The sequence below is a fragment of the Ipomoea nil genome, unplaced genomic scaffold, assembly GCF_001879475.1.
Source record: "Ipomoea nil cultivar Tokyo-kokei standard unplaced genomic scaffold, Asagao_1.1 scaffold1721, whole genome shotgun sequence".
In the NCBI taxonomy this organism is placed as follows: Eukaryota; Viridiplantae; Streptophyta; class Magnoliopsida; order Solanales; family Convolvulaceae; genus Ipomoea; species Ipomoea nil.
Window position 1 is genome coordinate 771,871 of NW_017618149.1, and position 25,002 is coordinate 796,872.

General features: G+C 33.4%; 1 protein-coding gene, 1 long non-coding RNA gene and 2 other non-coding genes across 10 annotated transcripts; all 4 read left to right on the plus strand.

The window, feature by feature from the left end:
• Positions 1-6,352: 6,352 nt before the first annotated feature.
• Positions 6,353-6,425, plus strand: TRNAR-ACG. The gene has a single exon. It is a non-coding gene; the product is annotated as a tRNA-Arg (tRNA).
• Positions 6,426-7,726: 1,301 nt separating this feature from the next.
• Positions 7,727-7,799, plus strand: TRNAR-ACG. The gene has a single exon. It is a non-coding gene; the product is annotated as a tRNA-Arg (tRNA).
• A 1,039-nt stretch (positions 7,800-8,838) lies between these two features.
• On the plus strand, positions 8,839-20,877 carry LOC109191847. Its single transcript, XR_002056002.1, has 3 exons — positions 8,839-8,901; positions 14,130-14,135; positions 20,860-20,877. It is a non-coding gene; the product is annotated as an uncharacterized LOC109191847 (long non-coding RNA).
• On the plus strand, positions 16,040-19,617 carry LOC109191845. Of its 7 annotated transcripts, none has more exons than XR_002055998.1 (9): positions 16,041-16,231; positions 16,412-16,813; positions 17,430-17,519; positions 17,691-17,814; positions 17,947-18,102; positions 18,472-18,582; positions 18,826-18,899; positions 19,037-19,099; positions 19,255-19,617. XR_002055998.1 is itself a non-coding variant. In XM_019342524.1 (6 exons), exons 2-5 carry the CDS (start codon positions 16,562-16,564, stop codon positions 18,093-18,095), a joined length of 615 nt encoding a protein of 204 aa, XP_019198069.1. In that variant the 5' UTR covers positions 16,042-16,231; positions 16,412-16,561; the 3' UTR covers positions 18,096-18,102; positions 18,472-18,582. The 7 variants fall into 7 exon arrangements, 1 of the variants encoding a protein (XP_019198069.1); XR_002056000.1 differs by having other exon boundaries at positions 19,381-19,617; XR_002055997.1 differs by having other exon boundaries at positions 16,412-16,541; positions 16,622-16,813; positions 18,826-19,099.
• Positions 20,878-25,002: the final 4,125 nt, after the last annotated feature.

The window sequence follows — 25,002 nt, forward strand, 5'->3', positions numbered from 1 at the left end:
TTTTATATTAATAATGAGATGTGTTTATAATGTATTTTTTATTCAAATTATTTTATCAAATTAATTATGTTTCATATTTTGTTATGAATATTTTTTTTTATAAAGTTTTGATGTGTTTTATTTTTTGTCCACATCCAACAATATTTATTCTATACTTTTAAGTGTTTTTTTTTTTTTTTTTATCAAACTATCTCTTTTGTTTTAATGCGTTTCCCCCCTCCCCCCCCCCCCCCCCCCCCACTGAACAAGTTTTCTGGGTCGCCACTGTTTAACAATATACATTATTGCATGACCTCTGTTTTTTAGTTTCATTTTTTCACACACACTAGTTTCATTATAGTAACGCTGAAGTATCATTTAAATTACACTTCACGTTCATTTGACAATATGTGTTATTGCATGGACTATGTTTTTTAGTTTCATTATAGCAACACAGAAATATCATTTTTATTACATTTTAGATTCATTTGATAATATACGTTATTGCATAAACTCTCTTTTTTAGTTTCATTTTCCACACACATCCTAACTTCATTATAGTAAAGTATCATTCTTTTTTTTTTTTTTTTGAAAAAAGTAAAGTATCATTCTAATTCTACTATAGTTTTATTTGTCAATAAAATATATGTAACGTGATACACCATTGATGCACAATAACGACAATTTATACTGTGCATCAGGGCGAGTGCACCCTGGGGAAAAACGACGTGATTTTGTACTCTTTTTTTTTTTTTTTGGAAATTTCCGTTTTCCGTGTCTGCTATTAACTTCTTATAAAAAAAAATCTCATCTCATGTTTTGAAAATGTACATAATTGTATAACAGAATACACATATATTCTTTTTTGAAAAGACAATACACATAATCTAACATAATACATAATACCAGGGTTGTAAAAATCGGTCTAAGCGCCCGCCTAGGCGCTAGGCGCCTCTAGACCGTGGCGATTTCCCCCTAGGCGCCCGCCTAGGTTACCGGCCGCCTAGGCGTCCGCCTAGCGCCTAACTCGTCCGATTTGGCCGCCTAACGTCTAAGTTAGTCGAGTTAACTCGTCCATTTCGGTCGAGTTAACCCGATCGGCTCGACCTATTTTTTTTTTATTATATATATGTGTGTGTGTGTGCACGGGATAAATGACAGGAATGTGTAGTCAACCAAGCGAAATTCCCAAAGTGTGTTGCCTTTTCGTTTTTGACAATAATATGCAAAACTCCTTTGGGAGTTGCGTTTTCCGTTGTTTCCAGGCTTTTTATTTTTATTTTCCGTATTTTCGTAAAACGCAAGAGTTGGTTGCGTTTACGTATTCGTATACGTAAAACGCATTAGGTAAATGCGTTTTCTAGGGTATACCGTATAGGCAAAAACGCAACTTACTCTTGCGTTTTAAGTATTATACCGAAAAGGCGAAAACGCAAAAGTAAGTTGCGTTTGTTGAATTTTTTGTACCGGCAATTTCCGGCGATCGCGAAGTCGGCGGAAGAACGGCTAGAAGCAGACCGCGCTGGCACGTTCTTATTCGAATCGCCGCCTTTTGAGAGAGAGAAGAACTCGTAGAAGCTACCAAGTTTAGGACAGGAGTTGTTCATCTCTCCGTCAGCGTCCACCGACGCCGATGATGCATCTTTCGCCGCCTGCTTTGAATGCGACGTCGGGGAAGTTGGTGGCGAAGACTGCTTGGGGTTGGTCGGCTGCGATTTGCTCGACTTTTTGGGGTTCTTGGCATCCTGCGTAAGACGCACATTCTTATTCGAATCGCCGCCTTTTGAGCTCGCCGCAGATGGCCCGAAACTCGTCCTACGCGCCGGTCAATAGTCCGCATTTCGGACTTGCGTTTAACGTATTTTTTTGGATTATACGTAAAACGCATCTCCCAAATGCGTTTAACGTATTCCATACGTCGCATGAAAACGCATTTGGCAGATGCGTTTATGGTATACAATACGAAAAACGCAAGTCACCTTTGCGTTTTACGTAAATAAAGAAAAAAAAAATACATCCGGGACCACTCCAAAAACGCAAGTGGTAACTGAGTTTTGCATATTTTTGTCCAAAAAAAAGTTAGCACACATTTTTGTCATTTCTCTTGCCCCTCTACACATTCCTGTCATTTATCCTGTGTGCACGCGCATACATATATATAATATGACATATATACACTCGTAGACTAGTTTGATACTTTAAATCTTTGGATGATTGAAGTATTTGAGTATTTTTAATTTTTAATATTGTTTTAATATTTTTTTTTTTTTTGAAAACCATTGTTTTGATGTTATAACTTATGAATTATCATTAATTCATTTATTTGGATGTGTTATTTGATTAAATGTTGAAAACAACCCCATTAAAATTGTCAAACTGCAAGTCTACCACTGTTTTTTTGGCGCCCGCCTAGATTCCGCCTAGGCGCTAGGCGCTGTCCGGGCACCCGACTAGCGCCTAGCGCCTACTGCAACCATGCATAATACACATAAACTTTTAACATAGTACACATAAACTCTTAACATAATACACATAAACTTTTAACTCTTAAAAAAATCCCTTGTTTCGGATGTACATAATTGTATAAAAGAATGTACATAAATGTATAACAAAATATACATAATTGTATACCAAAATAACGTCATTTTGCGAGGCGCTGGGCGAACATTGCTATGTGCGCCGTGGTACACGGTATAACGATTGCACAAGTTCACCAATAAGCAACTAAGATGCAGAAAATTATCTAACTAACTTTTGTACATGTACTTTACACATAATTTAGTGGGTAGTTGGTTTGACACTCGTATATTTCACTCAATTAGGGGTGTGTCGGACGGATCAATTTTTCAAATGCAAAAACTACTCTTTCGGATTTCGATTTAATATTTTATTAATCCAATTCATGAAATAATAATAATAATAATAATAATAATAATAATAATAATAATAATAATAATAATAACAACAATAACAATAAAACCCATCAATTTTTTGACTTTTGGATTCTGTCGAACTTGTTGGATTTTCGGAGTAACAATTTTAAAATTTTTACACCTCAAAATAATACATTGCTGGAAATTATGGAATTTTCGACCACTTGAAAGTGATCTTAAATCAAGTTGAAAGCTTTGTTCGGACCATTTTTGGTATTCGAAAAAACCTTTATTGTTATTTCCAACCACTTTTTACTTTCGACTTGATTTAAGATCACTTTCAGGTGATCAGAAATTTCATAATTTCCAACAGTGATAATTTGCAAACACTTAGGCAAGTAAATTACGAATTAAATTACAAGGCAAAAATAATAATTTACAATAACATCTTACAAAATACTAAGGAAATAAAACATTTACAAATTACATACTTACAACATGTCAAATTGATGTCAATTGTTAGCACTCAAATAAAACCCACTGTCACAAATCCAATTGTCCAAAATCCAAATTACAGACTCCAAATTCCCAATTTATGTTTTCCAGTATCCTCACTACCTCACTCATTCTTCCTCTTATTATTCAAATTCCACAAGTTGGAAAAATTAGTCGATCACAATGTTTAACCTTGTAAACTAAATCAGTCTAAAAGATAAGTTAATTACTTCATAATTTAAATGGACTCAAAATGCTTTAACTTTCATATCAAGATAAAGATTTGGGGACAAATTGCTACTATAGTTCTAGACTTCTAGAGTTCTATTTTTTTTTTTTTTTTTTTTTGGTATATTTAGGGTTTTTACCGTCGAATTGTAGACACTTCTTTTGAGTGTGGCAGCTGATCTGGAGATTTAAGGTTGTTCCATACCCAAAAGAAATGATCGAACTTTTGACCTTTGGTTAAGGATGGATGAGTCTCTTCCACTCAATCACACCCCCAAAGTTGACTTCTAGAGTTCTAGTACTTACAGGGCGTTTGGTTGGAGGGGGGAGGAATTATGTGGGAAAGGAATTGTAATTCCATGGGAGTTGAATGACTGGGAATAAAGTGGGAATTTAAATTCCAGTGTTTGGTTGATAGGAATAGAATTACTGAGAATTTTAATTCCAATGTTTGGTATACATGGGAATTGAAAGGGAATAAGTAGTATAAAGTCAAAAATGTCCATTGTTTTTGTTAGACATTAATTTTAGGTTAAAAAAGGAAGGGGTAATTTTGACTCATCACTATCTTTTTTTTCCAAGAATTAAAATACCAGGAGGGATATCGGATTTTAATTCCATGAAAATGGGGGAATTGCAATTTCATGGAATTGCAATTCCCTCCAACCAAACTACGGAATTTAATGACCTTTGGAATTAAGTGGGAATTAAGTGGGAAGGGAATTTAAAATCCCTCCAACCAAACGCCCTGTTAGTACAAGATACCAATCCAGTCATAAGTAACAGAAGATATAATGAGTTCCAGAAAAATGCCAGCAAAGCAATAAATTTTTTGAGATCGGGTACTATCTAAATTTTTCCTATATAAACATCTTCTCCATCTCTGTTTTATAATTGGGCATTGCCCCCTTTGAATATTGGTCACTTTTAAAGTAAAATAAGTGGTTATATATGTTAGTTAAACCGTTTAATTAATATTTGATGGAAATTGTATTTATCGTACTCTTTTTAAAAGGAGGTGACAATATAACCTCTATACATTTTTAACGTGATTATTACGTACGTTCTCCCTCCTCAATTCATTTTTTTATACATTAAAAACTAATTTTTCCCAATAGTACAGTGGTTCAATTATAGCCACTGAAAATGAGAGTAGTTTAGAGTAGGCTCACTTTCTTCCCATACTCTTCTCAATTTCTCATTTTGGTTATTGGTTACAGTTGAGGTTGTTGTGTTTTGTTTTCTCTAGGGTTTGGGTTTAGTCTTGCCAGTATTTTTAAAGGGGGTTGGACCAAAGTAGAAAAGAATAGGTGAAGTCATGCATTGTGGAACTATGGTACGGTCAGGGGCGGGTTCAGAGGGGGTAATGTGGGCAGTTTCCCCTCTCCTCTTTCCCACCCCCACCCCGTTATGTATATGTATATATTGTTCCGGGAATATAAGTTTACAAAAAGATTATTTCTGAATTGTAACAATCACAAGAAATCGAAAGATAAGGGTTAGTAGGAGTTGAGCGGAATACTCTTTCTTTAAAATCTTATTTGATACCTCTTTTAGTGTTAAGTGTGTTTAACCTAGGTTTTTCAGGATAAAACATACTACGATTCTATATTTGAACACTCAAACAAAAGAAGGAGAAACCTACTATGATTCTATATTTGAACACTCAAACAAAAAAATCAGGCGAACTAGAACACTTGTAGAACACAGAAATTTGAGGAGGAAGCATGGTTGCAGTAGGCGTTAGGCGCTAGTCGGGTGCCCGGGTAGCGCCTAGCGCTTAGGCGGGAACCAAAAAACTAGTGGCAGACTTGCAGTTTGACAATTTTAATGAGGATGTTTTCAACATTAAATAAAATAACACATCCAAATAAATGAAATAATGATAAGTCATAAGTCATAACATCAAAACAATATTAAAAATGAAAAATACACAAATATGAAATAATGGTAAGTCATAAGTCATAACATCAAAACAATATTAAAAATTAAAAATACTCAAATATGAAATACTCAATCATCCAATGATTCAAATCATCCAAAGATTCAAAGTATCAATTCAAACTAGTCTACGGGTGTATAAATGTCATATATATATATATATATATATATATATATATATATATATAATGTAAAAAATTAGCAAGGCGAGCTGACCGGGTTAACTCAACCAAAATGGACGAGTTAACTCGGCCAAGTTAGACGGTAAGCGGCCAAGTCGGTCGAGTTAGGCGCTAGGCAGACGCCTAGGTGGCCGGTCGCCTAGGCGGGCGCGTAGGAGGAAAATCGCCACGGTCTAGGGGCACCTAGCGCCTAGACCAATTTTTGCAACAGTGAATCCAAGACATAAATCACATAAGATATTGATCAACCGTCAAAATTAAAATTCAAAACAACGTCGTTTAGGACACATGGACTCGGGTCTACATTGCAAGGTGGATTCGCGTCCAAATGTTCGCAATTTACCTTTTAAAAATTCACAAAAATGATTGAGAATGACAAATTATTCTATGGATTCAGGTCTACATTGCAAGATGGATCCACGTCCAAATGTTCATAATTTACATACTAAATGTTCACAATTACCTTTTAAAAATTCACAATTTGTATACTACGAACACATAATGTTAACATATACGTAATTGATTACCTTGTTTTATATTCACAAGTTCCTTTCAAATATTGTAGTCATACAATATTAACAAATTAGGATTTGATAGCCATGACAGTTGTTATGCTTTTTTACTTTTGATTGAAAAGGTCTTATTTAACATCAAGACTCCATGGCCTAATGGATAAGGTGCTGGTCTACGGAACCAGAGATTCTGGGTTTGATCCCCAGTGGAGTCGTATTGCTTAAAAATAATATGTCATATCGGCACATTACTGTGAAAATTAAAATTCACAATTACGTTCTTTAAGACACATGGACTCGGGTTTACGGAACCTTTGATCCCTAGTGGAACAATATATGTCATATTGGCACATAATTTTATAATCCAAGACAAAAATTACGTAAGATCAATATATGTCATATTGGCACATAATTTTATAATCCAAGACAAAAATTACGTATATATATCATATTGGCACATAATTTTATAATCCAAGACAAAAATTACGTAAGATACTGAACAACTGTCAAAATTAAAATTCAAAGCTACGTCGTTTAGTACACATGAACTCGAGTCTACAATGCAAGGTGGATTCGCGTCCAAATGTTCACAGTTTATCTTTTAAAAATTAACAAAAATAATTGATAATGGCAAATTATTCTATGGATTCAGGTTTACATTGCAAGGTGGATTTGCGTCGAAATGTTTATAATTTACATACTAAATGTTCACAATTTACCTTTTAAAAATTCACAATTTGTATACTACGAACACACAATGTTAATATGTAATTGATTACCTTGTTTTGTATTCACAAGTTCCTTTCAAATATTGTAGTCACACAATATTAACAAATTAGGATTTGATAGCCATGACAGTTGTTATGTTTTTTTACTTTCGATTGAAAGGGTTTTGTTCAGGTAAATTATGCCCTGGAAACGTGTTCACCATGAATGGTGAACACGGGTCCAAACGGCGACATTTTTACGTAAAAAATAAAATAAAATCGCGTATGTGGTGTTAACGGCGCGCGTTTGGTCAGATTATGAATTTTCTGTTATGAGATTATGAATGTACTGTAAATTCATAATCTTATAACAGAAAATTCATAATCGCATAAAAGAAAAACATTTATTAAATTATGAATTAATTTTCTGTTATGAGATTATGAATTTACTGTAAATTCATAATCTCATAACAGAAAATTCATAATTTCATAACAGAAAATTCATAATTTATGAATGTTGAAGAAGCTTGCACTACAGAGGAGCAGCCATGGTTTCGGACGGGAATATAATGTGTAGGCATGGTTCCAAAGTCAATGTGCAGGCATGAATTCATAGTTTATGAATGTCCGAAATCATTGCTCACCTCAAATTAAAGTGAAACCGCGAAATGTGAAAATGAAGAAGAAAAGTCACGCGATTGATTAAGGAAAAAAAAAAAAGATAACGGTGCACTAACACCGTGGGGACCGTGTTCACCATGGATGGTGAACACGGTTCCATAGCATAACGATTGTTTGTTCAACATCAAGACTTTATGGCCTAATGGATAAGGTGTTGGTTTACGGAACCAAAGATTCTGGGTTCGATCCCCAGTGGAGTTGTATTGCCTAAAAATAATATATGTCATATACGCACATAAATTACGTAAGATATGGGCAATTTGTATACTACGAATACACAATGTTAACATATATGTAATTGATAAGTTCATTTCAAATATGGTAGTCACACAATATTAACAAATTAGGATTTAATAACCATGACAATTGTTATGCTTTTCTACTTTCGATTTAATAACCATGACAATTGTTATCCTTTTCTACTTTCGATTGAAAGGGTCTTGTAAAACATCAAGACTCCATGGCTCAATGGATAAGGTGCTAGTCTACGGAACTAGATCCCCAGTGGAGTCATATTGCCTAAAAACAATATATGTCATATAGGCACATAATTTCATAATCCAACACATAAATTACGTATGATATTGAACAACCGTCAAAATTAAAATTTAAAACTACGTCGTTTAGGACACATGGACTCGGGTCTACATTGCAAGGTGGATCCCCGTCCAAATGTTAACAATTTACCTTTTAAAAATTCACAATTCGTATACTACGAACACACAATGTTAACATATATGTAATTGATTACCTTGTTTTGTATTCACAAGGTCCTTTCAAATATTGTAGTCACACAATATTAACAAATTAGGATTTGTTAATCATGACAGTCTTTTTTTTTTCCCGATTGAAAGGGTCTTGTTTAACATCAAGACTCCATGGCCCAATGGATAAGGTGCTGGTCTACGGAACCAGATCCCCAGTGGAGTCGTATTGCCTAAAAATAATATATGTCATATAGGCACATAATTTCATAATCTAACTGAGGAAGATGAGCGGATTTTGAGAGCAAAATGTATGCCTTGTAGAAATCCGAGCAGAGCCCGCAAATACCACCCTAGCGCGCAAGAAAGAACCTCTATACCATATAATTCAATGTCCTTCTAAAAGACCCTTCTATATACAGTGGTGCGAAATTCAATCTTTTTTCAATGTGGGACAAAGGCTACTTATAAGCTTTTTCAATTTAAAGGAGTATACTTTGAAAATCAATTTTCATTCACCCATTATTTGTGGTGATGATCGAACCCCCAACCTCATACTTAAGGGGCGAGGTGCTGAACCACCACGCCAACCATGTTGGGTCAAGTATATATGTCTTTTCGTCTTCACTGAACTTTTTGTTAGCTCCGTCCCTGGTACGGTGGAAGTGAAGTTGTGATTTGGATTCAAAAGCTGTGGATAATGTATGTAGCATCATTTCGGTAATAGAATACAAGTTTAATTAAGAAAATCATACTTAATTAAAACCTTAAAAACTATGAAGTCAACTAATGATACAAGACTACAAGTATCCCACGTATATTAATTAATACCGCATAAATTAGTTTTGAAATTATGAAGTAAATCAGTGGGAGAATGATTCAAACCTTAATTAATTTATCATGGTCGTCTTTGTAGTTTCTTGTTAGCTAAGGAAGTGCCAAAAACAGTTTAATAATATTTCACTAATCAAAGTGATTAACAAACGTAATACATGCCAAGCACCTTGTGTTCAGATGACACTTATGTGACTCCCTGGAGGAAAGGTCACAAGATCGAATTTCGATGGTGGGGTATTGACTCTCTTTAAGTTGCAGCAGATAGAGAAAGAATAGAACAAATACTATCTTGTAATAGAGTCAATAATATTTAAAAAAAAAAAAAAAAAAAAAAAAAAAAAAAAACGTACTACATGTTCAAAAATATAGAGAATGATATGATTGACAAAATGTTCCTCATTTCCTACTTCCTAGCAGCTTCTACGTTATTCATAACATTCGTAATTTCTAAGTCACATGATTGGCATTTGACAATATCTTATAATATTTAATTATTGGTCCGTATTTTTTTTTAGGTTATCTAATACGCAAATTATATGTGTACTAGGTTGCATCATGGCTTCATGGACCTATGTACATAAAAATTCATAAGCATAAAAATAATATTGGAAGTCCATAAAAATAGCATCAATCAATTATCACTCAAATATATTATTTTCTATTTATTTTTGTATAAAAATCTCATTCAAAACATCTTGAGATATTTTAAATGACATTTATATTGATATAATTTTTTTAATGTCATTTTCATAATTTGTGATGAATTTTCAATAGTTATTTTATGAACCTATAGTAATGAATTGATGTACCTACAATTGTAACTTTATTAACTTACAGTACGTAGTATATTTATGTATGTATATTGTAGAGTTACTTCCTCCCAAATACTCTGTCGGGCCGGGGTGGGGGAGGGAGCCCTTAGGGTTGAGGTTCAACCTTTGGAAGAATGTATATATAGTGATTTTATGAATCAACAATAATGTAGTGATTTATATACCTAAAATAATGATTTTATGTACATGTAGATTTCTTTAAACATTGAAATATATATATGTGTGTGTCATTAAAAGATTCCAATTATAACTTTTAATAATATTTTTTATGCATTAATTTTATTTGTATGAAAAGATAAAAAGAGAAAAATACTTTTATTTTAAAAAAAATTGAATGAAAATAAATATAGATATGTCTTAGGTGCACGTTGATACAATATTTAATTAGAGCACTTACTCTCTCAAATGGACTTTTTTATTTATTTTTTTATTACAAGGGAAGGGGATACCCATACAATCTATGCCTACACTGAGGCTCGAAACCTAACCCTCCCACATAGGGGAGCAATCCGATACCAGTGGACTACAAGTCACTTGGTATGGACTTTTTTATTTAGTCACTTGAACATATTAATACTCATTTTAATAAAATAAATGATATTTTTCTTCCTCGAATTATAAAAAAATATCATTTTTGTCACTCAATTATACTATCGCCACCTTTTGTCCCTCAATAATCAACAAAATAGTATTTTTTATCCCTTAATTGTCTATGAAGTTTCCCTTTTTAAGAAATATATTATCTTTAGGAACTAAAGCAACACACATAGTGTGTATTTACTAATATTACATTTATTTACCAGCGGTATGTTATGTTAGTATGTCAATCAAGGGATAAAAAGAGAGTTGAAATGATCAAAATGTCTTTGTATTTAATAATATTTAAATATATGTTATGTTATTAATTATATGTACATTGCACGGGTGACATACTAATTTTAAGTAATAATAACCGGGTAAACAAAGTTCAAATATATAAAAATATCAAAGATGACAAATATTGTAATATTTTCTTTTCATATAGTAAAAAAGGGAAAAAGAAATAGGAGGATAAGGACTACCCTAATGTCCGAATTCAACATATAATTTAATTTTAATGTAACCATGAAGTTGTAGATAGTCAAGAGAGCCACATACAATTTTCGTGTTAACTCATACTTTTGGGTGGTGGAAAATTAAATCTATTTTAAATTTAATTTCAAGTCAATGTTTGACATAACATTAAAAGTTGAAATTAGCATGGAGCACGAGAAATCTCGTCCCATGTTGTTTGCCATTTCATAGCAGCTTCTTGCAACCTTCTTTTTATTTATTTTTTATTTATTTTTTAAAATATGATTCTGCCTACAATAATGAGAAAAAATTTGACAACCCAATCAAATTAGTGGGACGATTGGTTTAGACCATTTTTAGTAACATAGTTAGCTTATTACTTAATTTTATAACTTATTCGATAACTATTAACTGTTTAACTTGCATTGGTTTAATAGCTAATATAAGTGTTTGATTAATAATTTTTTCGTTAACAATTTATTGCTCCAAAACACAAAAATTCAAAAAACTGTTCAAAACAACTTTTTCAATAAGTTTTTTGAGAAAGTCATTTTGCATGTAATTAGCTAACAACTAATTTATCAAACATCTTCCTACAATCAACTAATGCATGCTATCAACTAGTCAAACTCATTAACCCAATCAGCTAACAATTATTTATCAAACACCTCCTTAATAATTGATTTTCTTAGTTTGAATTGAATATAGACTGATTTACCTCTTTGTAGTTTTTTGTGAACAAAAAACTACAAAACGCAATTTACATTGTGTATATACACCATCAGATAATAATTACGAATTTTCCTTGTTACAAAAAAATAAAAAAATAAAAAATTGTAACTCGAATATCAAAATGCTTTAATTAAATAAACCGTGTTGGCTATTGAATAATAATTCGACAATGCTATCTATCAGTATCACACACAGAGATATCGTCACAATCATATCATTTGACATTTGACAATTAATAATAATGGAGTTTAATACTTTAGTTGTTCCTTCTGTATTAAATAGCTACATTACATCAGAATGATCAGATCCTTTGCTTACCAATTCAATATGATATTCAACTAAACAAGAATCAGATCCTAAAGTCTTAATTTACTTTAATTTTCCTGCAAACTTGTCAACCAAGTAACGGACATTAACTGGAAACTGCACATACATATTCAATAAATAAAAAATACAATTCTTCACCAACTCCAAAGTCTTAAGTTACCAATAATACCCATTCTCCAAATTGTATTCACATTCTTGTGATCTTGTCACTTAAGAGCAAAGATTAAAGTTCCTCGTTAAGCTCTACTGAAATTGTTATTCTTATATTAAAATGAAATTTGGTACTATTCTACCTTTCATATATTATAATGTTAGATGGTGAAAGATTGTGATTAAAATTTTTATTTATGCAACTTTATGCAATAACAAGTTAACAACCCATCAACCCACTATAACCACCTGATTTTCACCGGCCATGTTGATTGTTGAATTCCGATCCCGCTATTCTCATCAAGTTTATGTGGATCTTATTAATGTTAGTGTTTAGCCTATAACTTCTTATAGTGGTCTTTGTTTTTATTTTTTGGTTGCATTGTATGCAAATAAAAGTGGTGTTTGGTAAATAATTGTTAGCTGTTTGGGTTAGTGGCTTTGACTAGTTGAGTTAATTATAAAAAGATGTTTGGTAAATTAGTTGTTAGCTGATAGTTTATTACATATAAAATTAAATGACTTTTCAGAAAGCGGATCGAAAAAGCTGCTTTGAGCAGCTTTTTGAATTTTAGTGTTTTGGAGCAATAAGTTGTTAAAGAGCTAATTGATCAAACACTCATATTGGTTGTTTAATTAAAAAACAGTGTCAAACACCTTGTGCTCAAATGACATCCAAAAAAAGTCACAGGATCAAACTCCGGTGGTGGAATAATGACTCTTTGAGTTGCAATAGTTATAGAAAGTATAAACAACATCGAGTGACCGGTTAACTATTTTATTAAACAGCGCCAAAATAAATTAATTCAGTATAACTGAATTATCCTTAACTTGTATGATTCTATTGTTTATGTTTTTCTTATTTTATTTTTTAATTTTGACGGTATCTAATATTTGACCCAAAATAAATAACGTGCGAAGTAAATTGAGGGGAAGCTCACAATCTTTCCGCAATTCCACCGACTAAATTTATTTATTGTAATACTATTTGCTTATGTTTCTTTTTTAATTAAGCTATTATTAATTAGTCATATAATAAAAATATTCATTTCTTGATGTGAAGAATATCATGTCAGATTCTATGCATATATAATGCTTAAAATAAAGAAAAAATTTCATATCGATCATTAATGTAACTACAAAATCAATTACCTAAACTCATTATAAGCTAATTAAAGAAACATATGAAATTTTATATTTAGAAGAAAACACAATCGCCCTATTTGATATCATAGTTAACTTATCAATCAATTTTAATTTATTTGACAATTATTAGCTGTTTGATTTGATTAAACATCGAATACAAGTATTTGATTAATTAGCTTTCTCTAACAACTTATTGTTTCAAAACACTAAAATTCAAAAAGCTGCTTAAATAAGCTTTTTGAGAAAATCATTTTGCATGTAATCATCCATCAACTAACAAATAATTTACCAAACATCTTTCTACAATCAGCTAATACTATTAACTAGTCAAATCCACTAATCCAATCAGCTAACACCTATTTACCAAACACCCTCAGTGATTTTTAGTTCACATATATACACTTTTGAAAGTACAGTCAATGATCTTTAAACTAATTAAATGATATCGTTTTCAAGGATTAGTCATCATATATTTAACTCGTATAGATAAACTTTTTGTTATAGTTGCATCATGTTTGCACCACACCCCCAAAAAAAAAAAGAAGAAGAAGAAATAAGTAAAGTTGCTTGATTTTGACTCAATAAAGAAGAGAAATAGTGTGTATAATGATATGTGAACAAGCTAGTCTATTTTATTCTCATATATATGAAATATAAGCAGCTCAACTTACCATGAAAATATATAAGGGTGTTTGGTAAATAACTGCTACTTAGTTGAGTTAATGAGTTTGATTAGTTGATAATATTAGTTAATTGTAGAAGATAGTTGGTAAATTAGCTGTTAGCTGATAGCTTATTACATAGAAAATGATTTTCTCAAAAAGTTGATCGAAAAAGTTACTTTGAGCAACTTGTTGAATTTTAACATTTTAGAACAATAAATTGTTACAAAAAGCTAATAAATCAAACACTCGTATTGATTGTTTAACTAACACTACAAGAAAAATGCACATAGACAACACTAGAAAGACAACAGTTTTTAAGAAAAGTGTTGTCTTTTGTATAAAAGACAACAGTTTGGTCCAAAACCGTTGTCTTTGATGCAACCCTTTTTTCAAAGACAACGGTTTTTACTTAACCGTTGTTATAAGTGTGTTGTCTTTGTGCATTTTGTGAAAAGACAACACCACAACGACAACGGTTTTTTAAAACTGTTGTCTATGTGCGTTTTTTTTTTTTTTTTAAAAAGACAACGGTTTTTTTAACCGTTGTCATTGGTGTGTTGTCTTTAAGCGCATTAGAATACACAACAGTAGAAAGACAACGGTTATTTAAAACCGTTGTCTTTGTGCGCTCTTTTTTTAAAAAAGACAACGGTTTTATTTAACCGTTGTCATTGGTGTGTTGTCTTTAAGCGCACTAGAATACACAACACTACAAAGACAACGGTTTTTTAAAACCGTTGTCTTTGCGCATTATTATTTTTTAAAAGACAACGGTTTTATTTAACCGTTGTCATTTATGTGTTGTCTTTAATAGCACTTGAATACACAACACTACAACGACAATGGTTTTATATAACCGTTGTCGTTGCACGTTCTTTATTTGTTTAAGACAACGGTTTTATTTAACCGTTGTCTTTGATATGTTGTCTTTAAGCGTATTTGAATACACAACATTACAAAGACAACGGTTATAAAAACCGTTGTCTTTGCGCATCGTTATTTAACAGTTGTATAAATTAAAATAAAAACAAGGATGTTAATAACAAGAGTCGAACCTTTGACCTCAAAATTAACAAATAAGGTCTAACCAACTAAGTAACACAAACTCTTATGATTAAATGTGCAACATTTGGTATATAACTGGGTTGCTTCTGTGTTGTTTGTGAAAACCAAAACAACAATTTTAGAAAATAGTTGAAGGATCCCCTAGGAAGAAAAGAACTCAAGACCTCTAACATAATAAACTAAACTAAACCCACCAAGCCACACCAACACTTATATACTCAAGTGCAACATCTATGATATAACCAAATTGCTTATGTGTTGTCTTTAAGAACCAAGACAATGATTGTATAAAATAGATTAAGGATGCCACCACAAAGGATAAAACCCAAGACCTTTAACATAACAAACAAAATTAAATCCACCAAACCACACTAACTCTTATATACTAAATTGTTACACCTTATGTTTTAGCTATTATATCCTGAGTGTTAACAAGAATAAAAATGTAATTAAAATTTTTTGTCCAAATATATTGCATAAAAATTTAACAAAGAAAGAATATAATTCAAAAGTTAATTTAATAATTATATTTTCGTTCATATTTAAATATAAAATTATTCACCAAAATTTCAAAGTCAATTCATTAAAGTTTTATTTTCAATTATATTACAATTAAGACCAATCTATGAATTCAAAAAAAAAAATAAAAAAAATATCAAGTATAAAAAACAATAGATTATATCTATAACATTTTTGATATTTGTTATAGACCTAACTTTTTTAGGCTCTTATTAGTATAGTAGATAGTAGGTATAAAAATATATATCTTCTTCTTCTTCATATATATATATATATATATATATATATATATATATATATATATATATATATATATATCTTCATTCTTTTTAACTTTTTTTTTTTGTTTCCCTCCCAAACAAAAAAAAAAAAAAAGAAATTCACACGCCTACAATTAGCGGAAAAAATTCCCTCCCAAACAATTTCTCCCTAACACTCCATTGCAACTTTTCCATCTCCTTAGTCAGTGCTTTCTACCGAGAGTGTCCTCTCGTCGCCTCCAACCTCCGACGCCGTTGCTGCCGCCAACCTCTGCCGCCATCGCCGCCTCCCTCCTCTACAGCCGTGAATAAGTCAGTAAACTTGGTTTTGAAAAATTGAAGGTTAGCTTTTCTCTTGTAATGTAATAAGCTATGAAATTCATCCAAATATTATCCATTTTCGCCCTCTCCTTTCTGCGGCTCAGTCTTCCCTTAGCATCTCTCTTGATTCTTCTCTAATCTCACCCAAAAACCTTCTACTCTCATTTAAACAAAATCTCAGATCTTTAATTTCTTGCTCAGCCTTTAATCTCTGAGGATGGAGTCCCCAAAGCACGCGGTCACGTTCTAGGCGGAAGCAGCGCCATAAACGTCGGTTTCTATAGCAAAGCCGATGATGTTTCGGCCGGAGCTCAAGAGTGGACAATCAGCGGTGAGAGATTGTTTGCTGGAATGGATTCGGTCAGAGGTTTCTCTCTATTTTTATTTCTCAGTTCAAAGTTTCATGCTCAGATATATTGTTGTTGTGGGAGTCTACGCTCATATCTGCTGCTGTTGTGGGAGTACGCTCACATCTACTCCTTTTATTATATCTACAACGGAACTAGCGACGGAGGGATAGAGGAGGTGGCGGCGGAGTTGGAAATCGGCCGGTTTGTGCCCATATTTCTTCATCACTCCACCCTGCCACTCACAATCGACGAAGTAAGCTTAAAACTATCATCTTTTTTTGCTTTTGTTGCTCTTGTAAAATTTTTTAAAGTAACTTTTGGTGGATTTTGTGAATTTATGCATATTCTTTCAAATAAAATCATTTAGTGATTTTAGTTTTTTACCTCTGTAATTCGATGGTAAGGCTGGTTAAGCTAAGATTATGTGTTTGGGAACATGGTGAAAATGATGGATTATCCAGAATCTTGAACCAATCAGGATAGAGTTGGCCAAACACTTACAAAAATTTTAATAAATTAGTAAATTACAGCTGTGTGTTTGCAAAATTGCTGGGAGAAAGGTATGCAGTTGTATGTATCTGTTTTGTATTTCTGTAACCTGGTGAATTAAACATATGGAATGCTAAAAATGTGTAAATTCATTGATAAATATGTTGATATTGTGTCAATACTCGAACTAATTAGTAGATAGAGCTTCTTCACACCACCTTTGGCATGGTTCTATGGATGTTTGCATAACTGAATTCCTTTTATCTACTGCTCGGTTCCTTTTCCAACAGGTTTTTCTCCCTTCAGTTGGACTGAATACCACCTTTCTCTCTTTGTAACTATTATAATGACATCTTAATTCCTGTTCCCTGTGATTCTAGATTGTAAGTGCTCACCAAAGTTCATTTGAAGATGACAAGTACAGTGAAATCAAGTATCTCTTTCCTTGTAATTCATGGAAGATGATTACGGTATGTCGGTATCCATTCTTATAGAATTCTATGTTAACGGCAATATTGTGATTTTGACTATTGTTATTCTAGTGAAAAACATAAACTTATTTATCAAACTCTTGATTTATAACCACAATATCCTTAGCAATTATCCACTTATAACTCCAACATGCTTCTTCTATGTTTCAGGAAAATGATGTGACGGTCATGATTTCCCTCCTTAAGTCCTCGAAACATGAACATTTTAAAAAATTGATCAGTCCCTTAATTAAGCCATTGCTGCGTTTCCTTTATCTCCCTTGTTCATCAAGTGGTAAATACATTTTTTTTGGTCAGGCTTAATTTAAAATCTTCAATTGATAATACGTTCTTTTTAGTGGTCATGGTTGGTGCTTCATTTCATTAGAACTAATGTTCTTTCTTTTATTTGCTCTCTATATTGTAGATTTTATGCGAAATCTAGGATCTGCGTGGTTATTGATTGGTGGCTTATGCTACCATCTTTTGATTAGCTACACATATTTGGAACCCACTGTAAAATACTCTGTAAAGCACTCACAGCTGACAGAAAAAAATTGCTTGTCTCCAGCTTGAGAATGAGGTATTTTTATATTTAGTTTTTTAAACCACTTCAACTTGAATTACTACTTTTCAGCCTCGGGTTTTGCCATTTCACTCCATGGGGAGAAACTTGTAAATTTTAAAATTTTGAGTATTATGTTATATGCATAAATGCATAAATTACCCTTTGAGATGATTGAACAAAAAATATTTAATTAATTAAGTTCACTAAAAGTGGATCATTTAGTGTTTGTTTGGCTCAAGTTATTGCGACAAACAAATGTTTACTAGATATCAATCTTATTGGGACAGTCCAAAGTGGAAAGTTTTGTGAGCAATACTTAGTCTAAAACTGTGACAAGCTCTCATGCCCAAGCTTGATGTGAAAATTCTATTCATGATCTTACAGGTAAGAAGAGAGTGTACTTATTTATCAGGGTCCTTTCAGTTAAGAGAAGATGACAGACATACCAAGGTGTTAGAAGAACTCAATACCAAGCTGAAGAAACTTCAAAAACATGTAAGGAGAGTTTTATTATCCATATGTTTTTAATGTTGTTGATTCACTTGATTGTTAACATGCTTTGCATTTATTACCAATGTCATCTCTAGTCTTAGCAATTACTAGTTATATGTTTATATATATATATATATATATATATATATATATATATATATATATATATATATATATATATATATATATATATATACATATATATATAAGCACACATGAATTCTGATAACTCGGGTATTATGCCAGGACAGAAAAACATTCACTATTGTGCTTGAATGCCAAGAGGAGTAAGTAGCTAGTGAAAAGGGGGAAGCTTTAAGGTATAAATACTAGTGAACTTTGCAAACTCTTGTATTAAAAGTTAAATTTCTAACTTATGTAATTATTCTTTGCAAACTCTTGTAACTCTTGTATTAAAACTTTACAAAAACATTCACTATTGTGCTTTAAATACAAGCTTAAGTTCAAAATGGAGAAGGAAACCTCCATGACAAGTCTCTTGTTACAAAGGACAACACAAGTAAGTTGTGTTATTCAGTTTTTGCTTTCTTATCAATCTATCTTCTGGCTTTGCACCTTTACTGCCTCATTTGTATAGAAACTCATTTTATCACTTAGGAGGCACAACATCTTTAGCTTGCATCTTTGTGATTTGTATGGAATCAAAATTGCTAGGTCTTGCGTTAGCCACAGTTCCTATTATAGTCAGATTGTCATCTAAACAAGCCAGCTCATCAACTACTCATATGGATATTATCACCCGGATATCAATTCTTGTTAACTGTTCTCCTTGTGCTCCAGGAGTTGTGTATGGATATTATCACCCGGATATCAATACATGTAGTTCTAACAAGTTGATTATGACAAAGCGGTTATTGATCTGGTGCGTTCAGAATGGGCCGATATTCTATCATCATGTTATATAGAGTAGGTATGATTTGACGTTGTGATCATTTAGACTTGGTTTGTGGATCAGAATTGTTTTTTGTAGTATTATGACTTGGATGATGATTTGATTATAATTGGTCATGCTCAGTATTTAGACTTGTTATTATGAACCTTGTTTAGCTTGTGCAATGTAACTACACTTGGCCATGGTGAATGGATAAATTGTTTTTTTTTTATATGATTAAAATTTAAGCAGGTTAAAAACGGGTTGAGACAACGGTTAAAAGTTGTCTATTTTACAATAGACAACAGTTTGAAACTGTTATCTTTTTTACAAAAGACAACAGTTTGAAACTTTTGTCTTTTCTACAAAAGACAACAGTTAAAAACCGTTGTCTATGTGCATCACTTTTAACAACACCGGTTTCAACAACATTGAATTGACAACGGGTCAAAAATCGTTGTCTTTGGAAGAAACGACAACGGTTTAAAACCGTTGTCTATGTTCGTGACTTTTAACAACACCGGTTTCAACAACACTTAATAGACAACGGTTAAAAAACCGTTGTCGTTTCTAGAAAAGACAACGGTTATTAACCGTTGTCTATGTGCGTGACTTTTAACAACACCGGTTTCAACAACACTTAATAGACAACAGTTAAAAAACCGTTGTCGTTTCTAGAAAAGACAACGGTTATTAACCGTTGTCTATGTGCGTGACTTACAACAACACCATCTTCAACAACACTTAATAGACAACGGTTAAAAAACCGTTGTTGTTTCTAGAAAAGACAACGGTTATTAACCGTTGTCTATGTGCGTGACATACAACAACACCGACTTCGACAACACTTAATAGACAACGGTTAAAAAACCGTTGTTGTTTCTAGAAAAGACAACGGTTATTAACCGTTGTCTATGTGCGTGACTTACAACAACACCGGCTTCTACAACACTTAATAGACAACGGTTAAAAAACCGTTGTTGTTTCTAGAAAAGACAACGGTTAAAAAACCGTTGTCTATGCGCGGGACTTACAACAACACCGGCTTCAACAACAGAAATTATACCCCTACGACAACGGTTATTAACCGTTGTCTATGTACATTTTTCTTGTAGTGTAAGTCAAACAACTAATACTAATTAAATTAATCAAAATTGACCGATAAATTAATTATGTTACCAATGACCATAATCTTCCCAACATGACCATAATCATGCATGTATCAAGTGCGGATGTTCTTTGCTGGTTTTGTTTGAGTGTCGTTTTTGTTTTGATTTCTTTTCCCAGTAACCAAATTGAATGAATAAATAAATAATCAAAAACAACGAACGTTGTTGGTTGGTATCAACTAATATATTTACACAACAAATGTGGGTGAAGACACTAAGTAATATATAATATATTTACACACAAAAGGACATCGAAATTGGAAAACAACAACAGCATACTTTTGACTAACTTTATTGAATACGTGCGTGGGTTGCTAATTAAAGGGAAAATATGTATATGGTTATAATTAATGGACTATGTCTATATAATTAATAGACTAAAATCACTATTTTTTCTATTACATTTTAATTTAAAAGTATTACATTTTTTATCAAAAGTATCACATTTTTCTTACAAGTATTGCACTTTCTATCATAAGTAACAATTAAACAATAATATCTATGATTAGTATTACATTTTTTTTCATAAAAAACTATTCAACTCTAAATATTACATTTTGATTTGAAAGTATTACATTTTTTCTTCAAAAGTGTTGTATTTTCTCTTATATATAATAAAAATTTATTCCTATTTAATATTACATTTTCTATATAAGTATTATATTTCTATTATGACCTGACCTATCTCAAAAATAAGAATCAATAAAATTGTCTCTAGACTTGCTCATAATTTTATACATAGAGGGTTACAGTCGTACCTTTGTGAGGTGATTAGGTTTTATATTAAACTTTTGTTGTTTTTGGCTACTTACTACCTACTGGAACATATGAGCTAGGCAACAATTCTAGAGTACCTACATAAATTTAATTTTTATTTTTAGATTATTAGTTTTTTTTAATAATCGACTAAAACCATGAGTATAGTATCAGATAATTTCATTTTCACAGTTATTATAATATTTTCATCAATATTTTAGTCTGATTATATTTAATCTTATGATTTTACTAATTAAAGCATTTCAGTCGCTTATCAGGTGGCGTAGAGATTCGAATTCATGGCCTTTGGTCTAAGTCTGATACCAAATTGAAGCATGTGCTTCATCCCAACTAAAAGTCTAAGCTCATAGTTAGATTCACATTAATGGTTATATGCTCAAAATTACTAAACTCCCATGTTCCTTAGATTTTACTAAACTCCCATGTTCCTTAGATTTTACTAAATTCCAATGTTCCTTAGATTTTACTAAACTCCTATTTGATTGCTTGAATATATTTTTATAATTTATTGTATCGTGAAAATCGACGTTTTAACGTTCTTAGTACCCTAGGAGGAAGCAAATCAGTTTTAAGGAAAAACACCGAATATCATATGCCTTGAATTTCTATTGGTATTGAGATTGAAATTAATTTTCTGGAAATTATTTATTTTCAAATTGTTGTAAAAAATTTCCAACATGAACAATAAAGTTTTTTTTTTTTTTTTTTTTTTTTTTTTTTTTTTTTTAGTTCACACTTCTGTATTTCATTATTTTTTTTTTCTCCAAAATTGACTATTAACTCGTTGATTTATAAGTTAAGTGATATTCTTTTCAAAATTAACCATTTAACTCGTATAAACTTTTTAATAGGAGAATACTATGGATTTCATTTTTACACATACACACAAGCCTAGCTATCTTATTCTTATAGGAAATATATAAGTAGCTTAGAATGAGAATATATGATTATGTATCAGGCTAAGGTTCACTAACAATGTGCGCTACTTGAGTTATTATTATTTTTTTATATATTATATTATATTATTTGTTGGAGGAGAAAAATAAATGAAATATTTATTTTAAGGGTAAATATGTCCATTTAACATATCAGGTGGAAAAAAATCACTTAAATAATTCAGGAAAAAAAAAGTGCTATAAGTATATAACTCACGGGAGAAGCTGCAGGCGAGGGCTGCGAATTAGCTCAACGAGGGTGTTCGTGGGAGAAGCTGCAGGCGAAATCCCTTCGCCAGTTTGGCAGGTTTCCACCGAGCACCACTCAGACCCACCGGAGCAGAGAGATGATGAAGGAGACGTGGTGATGGAGCTTGATCGAATTCCAGAGCTTGGAGTTGGGGCGGTTGAGCGGGCGAGCCAATAAATGGCCGTGCCCGTTTTCTGTGTTGTTTTTCTGGTTTTTGTTAGTGTTTGTTGTCCCTCTTCTTTCTTGTTGGTTTTTATGGATTGTCTCCTATGGAACTGTCAAGGTGCGGGTGGCAAAAGGTTCCACCGCGCACTTAAGCACTTTCTCCGGGCCTATAAGCCATCTATCCTAGGCTTATTTGAGCCAAAGGTTTCAGGAGCTCAAGCTAATTACATCTGCTCTAATCTAGGTTTCTCGGACTGGATCCGAGTTGAAGCCGTTGGTTTCAGCGGCGGTATTTGGGTCTTCTGGAAGGACCCGGTATATATCTCCGTTTTGTATACTCATCCACAATTTGTTCTTCTGCAGGTGTCTCAGGTAAACCAGGATCCATGGTTTTTCCACCTGTCTACGCTAGCCCCACCCACCACCTCCGGCGCCGCCTTTGGCATGATCTCACTCAATCGAGTAGAGGGATCACGGGGCCATGGGTGGTAGCGGGGGATTTCAACTCGGTGGTAAGCCGTGAAGAGACGAGCAATTACAACTCGTTCTCAACCCAACGGAGCGCGGATTTTACACACTGGATCCAAAGTGAATGACTGCTCGACCTTGGTTTCTTTGGCCCTAAACTGACCTGGGTCAAAGACGGTTCGGTGGATCCTATTAAAGGAGCGCGGCTTGACCGGGCCCTTGCAATGTTGATTGGAAGTTACGGTTCCCAGATGTGGTGGTCATTCACCTACCGCGCATCTCTTCGGATCACTCGCCGATCCTCTTTCAGAATAAGGGGGGCGTAAGCGCTCTAATATTTCTCCTTTTCTTTTTCAGGCGGCTTGGCTCACACACCCGGACTTCAAAATGGTGGCCAGCAACTATGGAAAGAAGACCAAAGTCATGGGACCAATATCAATTCGTTGGCCGAAGGCCTTAATACGTGGAACAAGTTAGTCTTTGGAAATATTCATACTCGCAAGCGGATTCTTATGGCAAGGCTAGCAGGGGTGCAAAAGTGCATGGCAAATGGTTTCCATGGAGGACTGGGAAAGCTTGATAAGAAGCTGTAAATAGAGTTGGAGGATACTCTCCACCAGGAGGAGCTACACTGGTTTCAGCGTTCCCGCGAAGACTGGATAGTGTCTGGGGACAGAAACATGGCTTATTACCATGCGACCACCAAGATCAAACAAGCTCGCAACTCGATTTCAGGTTTGCGTAATGAGAATGGCGAGTGGCTCACAGAGGATAACGGCCTCCGCGAGCATGTGAAGCAGTACTACATTCACCTCTTCTGAGAGGAACCAGAGAATGATGGGGGAGGTCAAATAGAGGCAGATTTCCCACGCTTGCGCAACCGAAAGTGGGACATATTCAACAGGATCATCACTAAAGATGAGGTGCATAATGCCCTTAAAGATATGCAGCCCTTCAAGGCACCTGGCCCGGACGGCCTACATGCAGGTTTTTATCAACATATGTGGGACGAAACTGGGGACAACTTGTTTAATATGGTCAGGGATGCAATCAACACGGGTCACTTATCGAATGGCATTAACGACACGCTGGTTGCCCTTATCCCAAAGGTCAACACCCCGGAAACAGTGAAACAATTCCGGCCCATCAGCCTTTGCAACGTCAGCTACAAATTGATAACTAAGACTATCACTAATAGATTGAAAGATGTCTTACCCAAGTTGGTGGGCCCGTTTCAGAGCTCCTTTGTGCCAGGAAGGCAGATATCGGATAATGTCATCATCTATCAAGAGGTTATGCACTCCATGCGCGAGAAACGGGGGAAGAAAGGGTATATGGCGATTAAACTTGACCTTGAAAAGGCTTATGACTGTTTGTCCTGGGACTTTATCCAGGATACTTTAGACAAAGCTGGCTTTAATACAGGATGGAGGGCCATTATTATGGAATGTATTCGTACACCAAAGCTGTCCATCATTTGGAACGGGGAGCGGCTAGAGCCGTTCAGGCCTGAGCGGGGCATCCGTCAGTGGGACGCAATGTCTCCGGCTATTTTCGTCCTTTGTATGGAACGCCTGAGTCAGTTAATAGTTAAGGAAGTTGAGAAAGGCGTCTGGAAAGGCGTTCAGTTAGCGGTTGAAGGGCCCACGATATCCCACCTCTGTTTTGCGAATGATATAGTCCTTTTCACAGAGGCAACGATTGATGAGGTTGAGGTTGTCCACAAGTGTCTAGAGAGGTTCTGTCTCGCGTCAGGCCAAAAATTGA